Raw genomic sequence first — 12,761 nt, forward strand, 5'->3', positions numbered from 1 at the left:
CCTATAGTTTGATGAAGTTTTTAAAATTTCATCAAAGTTTTGCTCTAGGGAACTGGCTCTTAGAGAGTTCATCCATCAAAGCATGGATTTAACCTCTGAAGCTCTGGGCAATGCCCTGAATCCTTAACTTTTTTTCACTTTCCAATCCTGCAAAACTGGGGTTCTTAAAGGTGTTGTATCACCATGTTTCCACACGGGGGCACAAGGAGCATCCCCCCCCCCCACCAACTTTTAATTCAAACAAGAATTAGTACAGTATACTAATACAGAGTAAGTGCTGACAACGCCCACAGGCCTAAGGTCAGCAGCCTGACCACAGTTTTTCCAAAGTACCTACTCACATTATAAGGACTCTCGGCTTTAGGATTTCTTCCTTCCCCATTTAAACTGATAATGACTGCTCTCCATTTTAACCCTGGCTATCAAAGACTCTGAATAGCAAATTCTCAGCCACAGCAATGAATGAGAAGTGAACTAAATTACTGAAAAAATGTAAAGAAAATATTTTCTATTTCTAAGTTATTTGGAATTATGGGGGCTATCTACCAACAGAAGGCAGAGAGAGTCATGACAGTATTTCGAAATCCATTTGTAATTAGTACAAGCAGACAAATGGCATTTTTTAAGTGCTTTCGTTCTCAGTGGCTTAAATATCTGCTCCTCCTCCATCTTGTTCTACGGCAAAGCCTGCCTTTAAAAGTCAGCATTAGCATGATTCCAAATTAGCAAGGCCCAAATCAATACCTGTTTAGAGAGTCTTGGGCAACTCCCAACCTCAGAGAATTAGATAGCCATTAGTGTCTAATATAAGTTATAGGACTTCAACTGGATACAGAAAAAAAAAAAAAATCACGATCTCTGACCGAGGCAGTATGCACACACTCTGAAGAGAAATCATATCCATGTAAAAATACTTCATAACCATTTCCCTAACACACTATGTTTTTAGTGAAATAAAATCAGAGATTTATGGCATTTCAAAAACCTAAATTCACAGGAACAAAGATCACATTTTGTGTGTGTCTACTCTAGCATTAATGGCTACTAGTTTGGGACTCCCTGGCTGGCTCAGTCAGTAGAGCATGCAACTCTTGATCTCAGGGTTGTGAGTTTGAGCCCACGTTGGGTATGAAGACTACTTTAAAAAAGATTAAAAAACAAAAGATTAAAAAGATTAATTTGGAAACTAACTTTGAGGATTTCTTGCAAGTCAAGTTGTTTTAGGTATTTCTTCCCTTCATTTCTTTATTGAACCTCAAATTTAAATATAATTTAGTTTTACATGAGGCGCCTGTGTGGCTCAGGCAGTTAAGCGTCCAACTTTGGCTCAGGTTTGATCTCACCACTGGTAGGTTCAAGCCCCGTGTCAGACTCTGTGCTGACAGCTCAGAGCCTGAAGCCTGCTTCAGATTCTGTGTCTCCCTCGCTTTCTGACCTCCCCCACTCGCACTGTGTGTGTGTCTTTCTGTCAAAAATAAATAAACATTTAAAAAATAAATAAATATAATTTAATTTCACAAATTAAGAAACAAGGGCTCAGTCCTACAAACCCAACTGATCTCAGGTTTGCTGACATCAAACCCATGAACTTTTTCCTTTTACCAAGAAGAGCTGCCAAAGATTCTACTAACCTTATGTTATGCAGGTCCTTGCCTTGTTGATGTTGGCTTGGGTTAATAGTGTCCAGAAAATAAGCTCTAGAAATCAAAATCATAATCCTCACTAACCTAAAGGAGTTATTTTATTCTCCATTGCCCAAAAAAGATTTGAAACATAATGACAAAAAAGTGGCTTTGCTCTACTCAGTACCCTCAAAACTAATTGTTTTTTTTCCTCCCTAATAAATCATCAATGACCACCACTCTTGAAGGAGAGAATCTAATTCTCAGGAAGTGAGTAATTGACTCCTGAGTGGAAGATGATGTGACATCAATAAATTAAAATTCAGAGGTGCTGGTTTTCCCCTAAAAAGCATCTACAGCAAAGTTGAAATGAAGCTGCAATTTTAAACTGGGAATTTCAATTAGTTACCAAAGTTTTTAATAGCCTGAATTTTAGATAATTTTGGTGTTTAAGACAGTAACTGAAAGGACCACCTTAAATTCTTTCTGGAACAGAGCAAGTTGTGAATAAACATTTAAACATATTACATTTTAATGTCATATCTATTAAAATAAAAAATATCCATGGGAACAAATATTTTGGTCTTCTAAGAAACCCATATATATTTCTTTTGAAGGGCAGTATTTATTATGGAATTAAAAGAATTGTCATAAGCAACATAAGAAGTATATTAATATCGAATATGATATAAACCAAGTGACTGAACAACTAGGACCAGAAGTCAATTTTGAGATATATTTATAAAGGGGGAAAATAGCCATAACCCTGTGGTCAACCGTACTATGTACCACAAAGTTTTCATTAAGCCATATGAAGCCTAAATACCAAGTACAATCTGGATATTAAATAGAAGGGAAAACAAAAACAAAAACAAACAAAAAAAACACACCTCATTTGAATATCTTCTCTGCAAAATCTCAAATTTGGGAAAGAGAAAAGTCTCCACCAATTTCTTCTCTCAGTTTTTTTTTGTTGTTCTTTTTTTTTTTAATGTTTATTTTTGAGAGAGAGAGAGAGAGCGTGAGCAGGGGAGGGGCAAAGAGAGAGGAAAACATAGAATCCAAAGCAGGCTCCAGGCTCTGAGATGTCAGCACAAAGCCTAACGTGGGGCTCAAACTCACGAACTGCAAGATCATGACATTGGGCTGTTAAGATCATGACCTGAGCCAAAGTCAGAAGCTCAACTAACTGATCCACACAGGTCCCCTGTTCTCTCTCTCTCTCTCTCTCTCTCTCTCTCTCTCTTTTTTTAAGGAGTGACTGTTTTTTAAAAAGACCAGATCTAAGTGTGCAGCTCTGGGGACAGCTGGCATGTCACCTCCCGCTATGGTCCCTTCTACAGTAAAACTCTTCTGAGTTCAACTTTTAAATGAAAAAACCACGGTGGCTGGGCACTGTCACACACCAGAAAGCAGAGGGACAACCTTAAAAGAACTCCTTTCTGTACACCCTCCCAGGAACTGAAACGCTCCTGAAATGTAATACAAAGTGAGATCTAAAGAACACTGACTAGAACTGGGAACCAGAGCTCCTCCTACAAATAATCAAGAGGAACTGTAGTAGAAAAAGGGAGGTCCTACAATGCCATGTTCCAGAAAATTTGCAGTATGGGACTAAGGACCCCCTCTTGTTCACTGCCCAACCTACTCTCCCTTTTCCCACTGACACTTCCCCTCCCACCTTTCCCTTCCCACTCTGTTCCATTCCTGGTGGCATTCCCCTCCCCTACCCTAAAATTAGTGTTTTAAACAAAGATGTTTCTGGAAAGCATAGACTGAGCAGTAGAACAAAATTTTACAAACTTACATTTAAGTGGTGGGAGAAAGTTGTCTACCCCTGAAATTTCAGAGAAGTTACTCTCCCAGACTTCAGTTCCCCATCTTTGAGAATACCTCCCTACCACCAAAATAAAAAAGAATAGCTTCCCAGCTCTAAAATTCTATGCCACCCTATGTGCACACAATCAGAGGTAGCAACTACAAGATCACTTGGATCAGAAGGGAAATCTCAATTGCTTTAACATTTTGGGCTTTTCTCCTTTTAGAGGGGAGGGGCTAAAATATCATAAATGCCTAATTAACTATTTATCTCAAACTCCAAGAGATAAGTCTTTTATTGTATTTGCTGCTAACATAAAACACTCTAAGACTCCTTAAGAAGCTCCATCATGTTGTACACCTGAAACTAATATACCATTATATGTCAACTATATCTCAGTACTAAAAATAAAACACCTATAATGGAATCATTTTAATTAACTGATTCAATCTTAAATCATGTTTCATTTTCATAGTAGACATTCTAATAATAATATAAAAAATCCTCACATACAACCTTATTTTTTCAAAAATGATATAAAAATCAACCCTTAAATCTCAATGGTCTGTATTTAACAGCAAGTATTATAGGATCACATGTTCTAATCACTATTTCCTTCTTTGGTAGGGTAAAGTAATCTTCAGTGCAAGACATCTGAGTCAGTCACTACATTTACTCACGACCAGCCTAGGCCCAAAGTGGAAGGAGATCCACTACAAGAACTAATTCTGAATAATAGCATCTAATGACTCAAGGAGCAGTTGTGGGAGCGCCTAGGTAGGGCTCAAAAACTCTTAGCTTTTAAAATTTTTCTCACTTCCTCTTGATTCTCAGCATGCATCAACAAACAAGTAACGTAAATACAAAAAAAAAGAGATTAGGTATAAATTGCTAAATTTACAAAGGGTAGGATTATGATTGTGTTTAATTCACAAATTCTTTTGCTTCACAATGTATACTAAATTAATTTTTAATGATCACTATGACTGTTGATTTCAGGAGGGGAAAATTTTTACTTTCAAAATAAAATAAAGTGTTTTAAGTGAAAGTACTTTTAAATTTGTAAATCTGTAATTTGAAGGTAGGTATAAAAGGTAAAATAATCAGCTATCGCATTGCCTCTTTAAAAATTTAACTTATTTGGCAAGACGCACTTTTACCAAGAATTTTTCCACTTACTTTCTTCCCCCACTTTTCTAGAGGAACCATCACTTTCCAGGAGAAAACTGCACCAATGGGGAAGCATGAAACAAGTATGGTAAGACAAAGTTAATTCTTTATTGGCAGGGTCGAGAGGAGGTAAAAAATATATGTAAATAGAATGAGGACCCAGTGGTCAAAGACAGACATAAGGTCTGATTAACTCACTGCTTACAGCTGAGCAATGAAAGATGCATAATGCTACCAAACTAAAAAAATAACCAAAATCCTAGTTACCAATTTCCATTCTCAAGGTGAAATTTTTTTTTCTAAGCATTCTTGCAACTAATAGAAACAATCAAACTTAAGGGGTAGGGCAAAGTAGAGTGACTGGGGATGGGGTTGGAAGTAAGATTTGTCATGTACATCTTTTTATAGCATTTTGATTTTTGAACCAGGTAAATGTATAACAAAAGCAAAATGAGATTTAAAAATAAACATTTCTGGGGCGCCTGGGTGGCGCAGTCGGTTAAGCGTCCGACTTCAGCCAGGTCACGATCTCGCGGTCCGTGAGTTCGAGCCCCGCGTCGGGCTCTGGGCTGATGGCTCAGAGCCTGGAGCCTGTTTCCGGTTCTGTGTCTCCCTCTCTCTCTGCCCCTCCCCCGTTCATGCTCTGTCTCTCTCTGTCCCAAAAATAAATAAACGTTGAAAAAAAATAAATAAATAAAAATAAATTAAAAAAAATAAAAAAAAAAAATAAACATTTCTTGTTCATTCTGATGTGATTATATACTTGAGCTTCTTTCAGGTGAACTAATTTTATTTACTTTCTTTCATTCTGATAGTTGTATAGTACCCTAACAGTCTGGTTCCTTCCAGATCAGCATAAGACTAAAACATCTACAAGAATGTACACAGTGGGGACCAGGTCTGTTTCCCTTGTATATTTCCCCAAGTGCCTAATCCTTGTCCTGAAAAACTCCACTGACCACATTTAAAAAAAAAAAGAAGCATCTCTCAATGGAACTTGCACAAAATAAAGCTTAATAACACTTATTAACTAAATGATGGATAACTTTTCCCTTCCAAAAATAGAAAACCATTAAAGTCGTAATGCCTGCTCCTCTTTTTTGCTATTTCTCATCTGCTAGAAGCAAAGGAGAGAGAATAAGGAAAGAGATTAGATTAGGGGACCATGAAGTGATGGAGAACTATGGCTGATTCACAGCTTAGCAGGACATGCAGTGAACCACGAACTGAAGTTAGGAAAAACTTCAGATACACTTAACTTTTTCCCTTTAGATTTTGAAGGCTAGGATTATTGTGAAGTGCAGGTGCCCCATCTAAACTCCTTAGCCTACCCATTTCCATTATGGTTAAAACCTCAGCGACACATCTCCTAAAGCAAAATTCCAGAGCCTGCAAAGAAGACTGGTAGCAAATGCAAATACAGTGATGGCATCTGCTAGAAGTTTCCTTTCCTAAGAGCAGGGTCCACAGGTAACTTGGAGGTCACCCAGCTACTTGGAGAAACTTGCCCCTCAAATGAAGTCAGTAGGAATGACCAGGCCAAAACAGTTCTCAGGAGCCTGTTCAAAAAGATGAAAGCACCCACCAAACACAGAAAGTCTGATATCCCATAGTAATGTATTTTCTTTTGCTTTCCCCAAAGAAATAGCTCAATACGAGCCAGAGTCAGTCTGCCAGACACAGCCCCGAGTCCCAGATTAAACCACATTCTGACGCACATTCGGAAACAGTGTTACACACCGGCACACGGAATAAGGCACGGCACACAGCACAAGAAAACCTCACAGACATGCTTTTTCTCTTTTTAAGCGAAAAAGAAACTAGAGGGCAAGAGAAAGCTTACCTTCTAAATGTGAGAAAAAGAATAAAACAAACAAGAGAACAAAAAAAAGATGCATAAAGAAGTCATAACAGGGAAGTGAAAGTTGTCAAATATGCAAAAGCAAAATTAAGTAAAATATCAAAGACTTAAAATGATTTCACCATATAGATTTAAAATACAGTCTTAGAACTTGTTCAAGAGCTTTGTGCCTCTGTAAACAAATCCATAGTTAAGATAAGCTAATTTCCTTCTGCATATTTAGATTCACTTTCTGGGCAACAAGAGAGAGGGCTGGTGATTTTAAGACCCCACCTTTGACCTTACCTTATAGGTGTCCTGGAGGATAAACACAGCCCTACTGCGCACCCAGTGGAAGTCATATTACAAATCCCCTCTTTGCTACTAGCCTGCTGGGGGCTCTGGAAACACCATCTGAGTCACACATGGAGTGTGTTTCCTCCACTGCTTGTATCTTGGGCTCTACCCAGGAAAGCGTAAACCCAAGTGCCCCTATTCTCCCAGAGAGTCACTAGACAGGGAGAAGCAGACCACAGTAGCAGCAACACAAGACCACTGCTACTAGGCTCTAGAAGAAATTCACCAACTCTTTTGGAGTCCAGGAAGAAATTCTAGATAAAGGGTGAATAGGACCCTCAAACGAGGTTTTCACGAATGTGCAAACTAATATTTTAATTAAGCTTTCCTTAAGGAAAATGGTATGCTGAAGGGACACACCTAGAAATGCCAACAATTTCCTCTGTAGATTTCTTAGTTCAAAGGTTGGTTAAGGAAAAGTCTCCATAAAATTCAGTCACAGGCATATTCTGTATCTTACTTAGTCACCTAGCAACAACCACCCACATAAAAAGGGAGGGTTCCCACCCAGGGGAGTAGACACCACATCAGAATTCCTCCACCAGACCAGCGAGGGTCCAGCTTAAAGAAAAAGCTACACATCTGAGCCTTCAACTGGCCATTCACCCCACATACCCATTTCTTTGTTCTAGTCTGGGGCAAAGTAAATTTGCAAAAGCAGCAAGTAACCCATGAAACCCATGAAGAGTGAAGTAGAAATTATTTTATAAAATCTGAGTACTCTTACGCCACCCACAATTACAAGATAAAATGTGAGGGGAGAATTCAGGAGTTTTCTTATTTCCCCTCTGAGAACACACACCTTGCTGGCCCAGGCATCTTCATCCCAAGAAGTGAGTTGTAATACACGGATGATCTCATTAATTTCAGCACTCATCTTTTCTACAGTAAAATTGCGATTTTTCAAAGCTTCTTCTATTCCTTGGTTTTTTGAATTTTTAGTTGTTACAAAAATCTTCATAGCTGTAAAAATAAACGATCAGAAACTAAGCTTAGAATTTAATCTTGCTGTATGACAACATTCACACAAGATATTCCATATTTTAGTACATGTTTTGGGTTTCTAAGATCTTAAAAAGAATATATTAGTTTGGCTCAGTTGGTGGAACGTGAGACTCTTGATCTCGGGTTGTGTGTTTGAGGCTTACATTAGGTGTAGAGACACCTTAAAAAAATAAAATCTTAAAAAAAAGAATATATTAAAAACAAAACAAAACAAACAAACAAAACACTGAAGGCTGCCAATGAAGTTCCAATATCAGCAACCTTAAGGTACAAGACATCACTACAAATGATCAGGGAGCTAATCTGACATGCATATATAGATGACCTATAATCCCAAAATGTCCAATATCCTTCTAAATCACGTTATCATCCCAGCCCTAACACTGTGCCCCATCTAATGCACACCCAATAGGACAAGACAAAAATAGTCAGTACAACTGTAACTGGAGTATGCTCCTGCACCCAATCCTAATGAAGATCCCAAAATACTGAGTTTATCTTTCAGAATTTCTCTCAACATGTAGTAGGAACTTTTTAACCCCCGAAAGTACAAGAAAATACTGATAATTTGAAGCACTAGAGAAAGAGAATATCTTCCCATAAAATAATTAAAATTGTGAAGACAAAGACTAACCAACACTTTATTGAGTTACCCAGATCAGAAAGAAATCTTGCTCCGAAAACTCTTCTATCACATGGAACAGCTGGCCTCAAAAACATTTCCCACGGAGATAGTAAGACTCTACTCACAAATGTTTTGTTTTCTGGTTCATATAAGGGCTTTCTGAGCTCTTACATTCACCTCTCCTTTTTTAGCTACTACCTGAAATGCCAAAGCAGGAAGGCAGGATCTGGGGGTGCCAGGACATGCCCTACAAGATTTTGAAAATAGGAAACAAACAAACAAACAAAAAAAAGACAGACTATAGAGCTGCCCTCTGACAGTTAAAACTAACCCTTAACTTGACTAAGATAGCTTATGTGAACCATGAGGTATCTGGTACATACTACACACCCAATGAGTGTAGCTCCCTCGTGCTAGCTGAGACAGCGGCCACCATGTTTGCATTTCTGGGCTCTACCCAGTGGAAAAGAAGTCCCATCTGGTACACTAGCTCTGTACAGTTCAATTTGTTTTAGGAAAAACTGTGGACTTTGGGGTCACTTCTTTGTCATATAGTACTCTATAATATCCATTCCAGCTAATTCTTTTTTCATAACACAAATAAAAGTGTCAATATTCATATGCCCATAACTAAAGTTTCCAGACATTCTACCTCCTAGAAAAGGAGCCTAGTAGAACTATGAGAACAGAGCTGGGCAACAGGAAAGGCAGCTTCAAACAAAGAGCAGGAGAAGGAGGACATTACAGAAGATGAATACTGGTTCTTGGCCAATCAGCTACAGCCATCAAGTAACACCCAATCTATCAGGTCTCATTTTTACCCAGCCTGAAGGACATGCAACCGAGCAGCAAAAGAAAATGAACTTCAGGAGTTTAGAATATAGTGACTTTTTTTTCCCTGTAAGATAATGTACAGGCAGAAAATACCTGAAATGAGAACTGGCAGCAACTCTTTCACAGTGTTCATGGAGTTCACCAACATCACTCGGTGCTCCTGGTGAGTCAGTTCCTGCTGCCTTTCATCAATCATCTTGGCCATCTTCGTCATTCCTGGGGCATAAGGAATAAATTGTGCAGGGTGAGTCGTGAAACGATCCAGATTCACTTTCTGAGCCTAAATCCATTACAAATGACTACAAAAGTCCAAACTGATTGTCAGCTTATTTAAACAACAGATACTGTCACTGAACTGTAGCATTTTTGATAAAAATTTTTCAGGGCAGCTGTAACAATGCAACTTTATTCATTTCATTAAAAGTAATTTGTTAAATGTAAATCCAAACTATGACATAATTTTCACATGGTTGACATATAAAATATATTATATCTATATATTATAAATAATATAAATAATATATATTATAAATAATATAAATAATATATATTATAAATAATATAAATAATACATAATATAATGTATAATTATAATATAAATAATATATTATATGTATATAAAATATAAAAACATATTTGTGAAAAACAAATATGTATTTGCAAAAAATGAATAAAAATATTTTGCCTGGTTACTACACATACCAGGTTCACATAATGTATCTGGCCACTGCACGTATGTAAGAATGTCATGCAAGCTGAGGCACCTGGGTGGCTCAGTCAGCTGAGCGTATGACTTTGGCTCAGGTCATGATCTCGCAGTTAGTGAGTTCGAGCCCCACATCAGGCTCTGCGCTGACAGCTCAAGGTCTGGAGCCTGCTTCTGGATTCTCCCTCTCTCTGCCCCTCCCCTGCTCATGCTCTCTCTCTCTCTCTCTCAAAAGTAAAGACATTAAAAAAAAAAATAGTAAAAAAAAAAAAAAATCTCATGCGAGCTTAGTACTGAGAATCTAGTGGCTGAAAAAAATCTTAAGAATTACAATAATGTGTTTTGTTTTCATCTTTATATTTTTCTGTACTTTCCGATTTGTCCAAAATAAGCATGTACTATTTTTATAATTAGAAACAAATAGAAATATTATAAAAATAATTATACTAAGGACAGCAATCAAAAGCATCTGGTGTTTTGGAACCGGCCTGCTAGCACTTTTTGTTTACTTTGGTTATTATTCAAAGGTGCTATGTGATTCTCTCAAGCTTTGGTTTTCAAACTGCTCTTAAGATTTCTTAAGTAGTTTCACAGATCATCAAAGGATACCAAAGAGGGGTAGGAAAGGAGGGGTTGCCCCTGCCTCATTCAGAATAGTTCCATTTTTGTCTTTATGTGTTGGGATTCCGTGTAAGATTTTATTTGAAGAAATAAACTTTATTTTCCCAGTGCTATGGGAAAGTTTAAAGAATACTGCTCTAAAGGCATTTCCTGGTGATCTTCAAAGATGGCTCAGAGTTGGGGCGCCTGGGTGGCGCAGTCGGTTAAGCGTCCGACTTCAGCCAGGTCACGATCTCGCGGTCCGTGAGTTCGAGCCCCGCGTCGGGCTCTGGGCTGATGGCTCAGAGCCTGGACCCTGTTTCCGATTCTGTGTCTCCCTCTCTCTCTGCCCCTCCCCCGTTCATGCTCTGTCTCTCTCTGTCCCAAAAATAAATAAAAACGTTGAAAAAAAATTTAAAAAAAAAAAAGATGGCTCAGAGAAAGTCTTAACTGCCATAAGTTTACAGAATGAGTGTATCGGAACCGCATGAACACACTGTGAATTAAAAATCATTTCACCTAAGGCAAAAGACTCTTATGAGGTGGTATGTGATCTTTACTACTGATAAGTTGAACATCTGAGGTTGTCCTGTCATTGGTCTCAATCATACTTTAAGGACCCTCAAGTTCATGTTATATGCCTATAACAGAAAAAGCTGGTATCTGTTCATGTATTTTGAATATTCAATTCTCAGGTGACTAAACAATCATTTCAAAATGAGACTTAGTCACAGTAGCTCTTCTCTTCTTCCAGGTCTGATTACATTATGCAGCCTCGGGCTAGGGCATGAATCCATAATAGTAGGCAGGCTAATTAACAAGACACGAGGTCATTAAGAGCTACAGGCCAGCTGGCAAACAGTGAAGGAATGCTGTATAATAGGGAATGGAGGGGTCAGAATTCAGGGTGGCCTTAAGCATTACAGTAATAGAAAAGTATTTCCTATATTCTCCAGCAACATTTACAATGTCTAGTTTAATTCATTAGGCAGGGCCAGGATTTGTAGAAAGCAGATTCAGCTTTCAGAGACAATGATATCTCCTCAGTAGAAACACAGTGTCAGCTCCATCAGCAGAGTACAGACACCTCAAAACCCAATGTGTCATGACTAATCTTGGGCAAAAAGCAGGAGGGAGTACTTCTTTCACCTTGATCAAACTGGACAATCTCTAAAAACTCTTTATTATAAAAACTGGACATGACTAACCTGGTCCAAGATTCTTTGTGTAAGTGACCAAATCTTCCATAGTTTCCACCACCTCTGCCACTGTAAGATATTCCAAAATTCCTTTGCAAACTCTAATAATTTTACGAACCTGAAAACAGATTTCATATTTTAGTCAAGTGAGTGAACAATAAGTAGAAAACATGCGAATTCAGATGTGCAGCTCTTCAACATCTTCCCATCCTCAACAGTCATCAATCCTCCATTATTACTTTTAAGACTATCTTTAAGACTTTTGCCTGGAAGAGGTCTGCATGGGCCTCAGATTGCCTACCTCAGCCTCATCGAAGGTAAGGAGCAGGTCTGATGTGCCTGAAAGGATGCCCCTTGACCCATCGATAAGATAATCTCGAGCAGGCACCGAGTAAGGATCTGACTGAAGCATCTGGGCTGCCTGAACAAGCTTGGTACAAGCATTCTCCACCCTGCGGGGAGGAACATGGAGTTAATTCACTGGCAGAACCAAGCAGAAGAATATCACGTGCAATGCAAAGAATGAAGAGACATATCCACATTTTTTTACTGCATGGAAAATTGCCAAGACCAATTTACAATAGGATTTAAGATTTTAGCTTTTAAAATCTACAATTTAAGGGGGTACATCCATCCATCCATTCATTCATTCACACATTCACTCATTCACTTCACTAAGCCCTTGTTCTTTGTTATTTCCTGGCAACAAAAAATGATGACAAAATGTTTTAGACCTTTCAGTTTAGGTTGCTATATATCTCTGCAACTCCTTTGTTTCCTTCTTCCTCGCCCCATCGACACTGCCGTTAAAAGACACCACACACACACACACACACACACAAAAAAAAAGAGACACCACACAAAGAACGAAAATCCTTAACAACAGTTTCAGATTTAATATCTGGAAGTAAATTAAAATGCCAAAGCACTGTGTTAAATGAAATTTAATAATCAGATAACACAAAGGATTAGGAGGAAACAAAA

At 38.1% G+C, this 12,761-nt stretch overlaps 1 protein-coding gene across 2 annotated transcripts in view; it reads right to left on the reverse strand.

The window, feature by feature from the left end:
- VCL (vinculin) overlaps positions 1-12,761 on the reverse strand; it is a 110,275-nt gene that overhangs the window by 34,723 nt on the left and 62,791 nt on the right. For both annotated transcript variants that reach the window (XM_030334251.1, XM_030334250.2), the window contains exons 3-6: positions 12,079-12,229; positions 11,787-11,895; positions 9,366-9,488; positions 7,611-7,771 (exon numbers count right to left, since the gene is read on the reverse strand). In XM_030334251.1, the coding sequence (XP_030190111.1) occupies positions 7,611-7,771; positions 9,366-9,488; positions 11,787-11,895; positions 12,079-12,229 (544 nt within the window). The remainder of the gene's footprint in view (positions 1-7,610; positions 7,772-9,365; positions 9,489-11,786; positions 11,896-12,078; positions 12,230-12,761) is intronic.

The sequence above is a fragment of the Lynx canadensis genome, chromosome D2, assembly GCF_007474595.2.
Source record: "Lynx canadensis isolate LIC74 chromosome D2, mLynCan4.pri.v2, whole genome shotgun sequence".
Lineage (NCBI taxonomy): Eukaryota > Metazoa > Chordata > Mammalia > Carnivora > Felidae > Lynx > Lynx canadensis.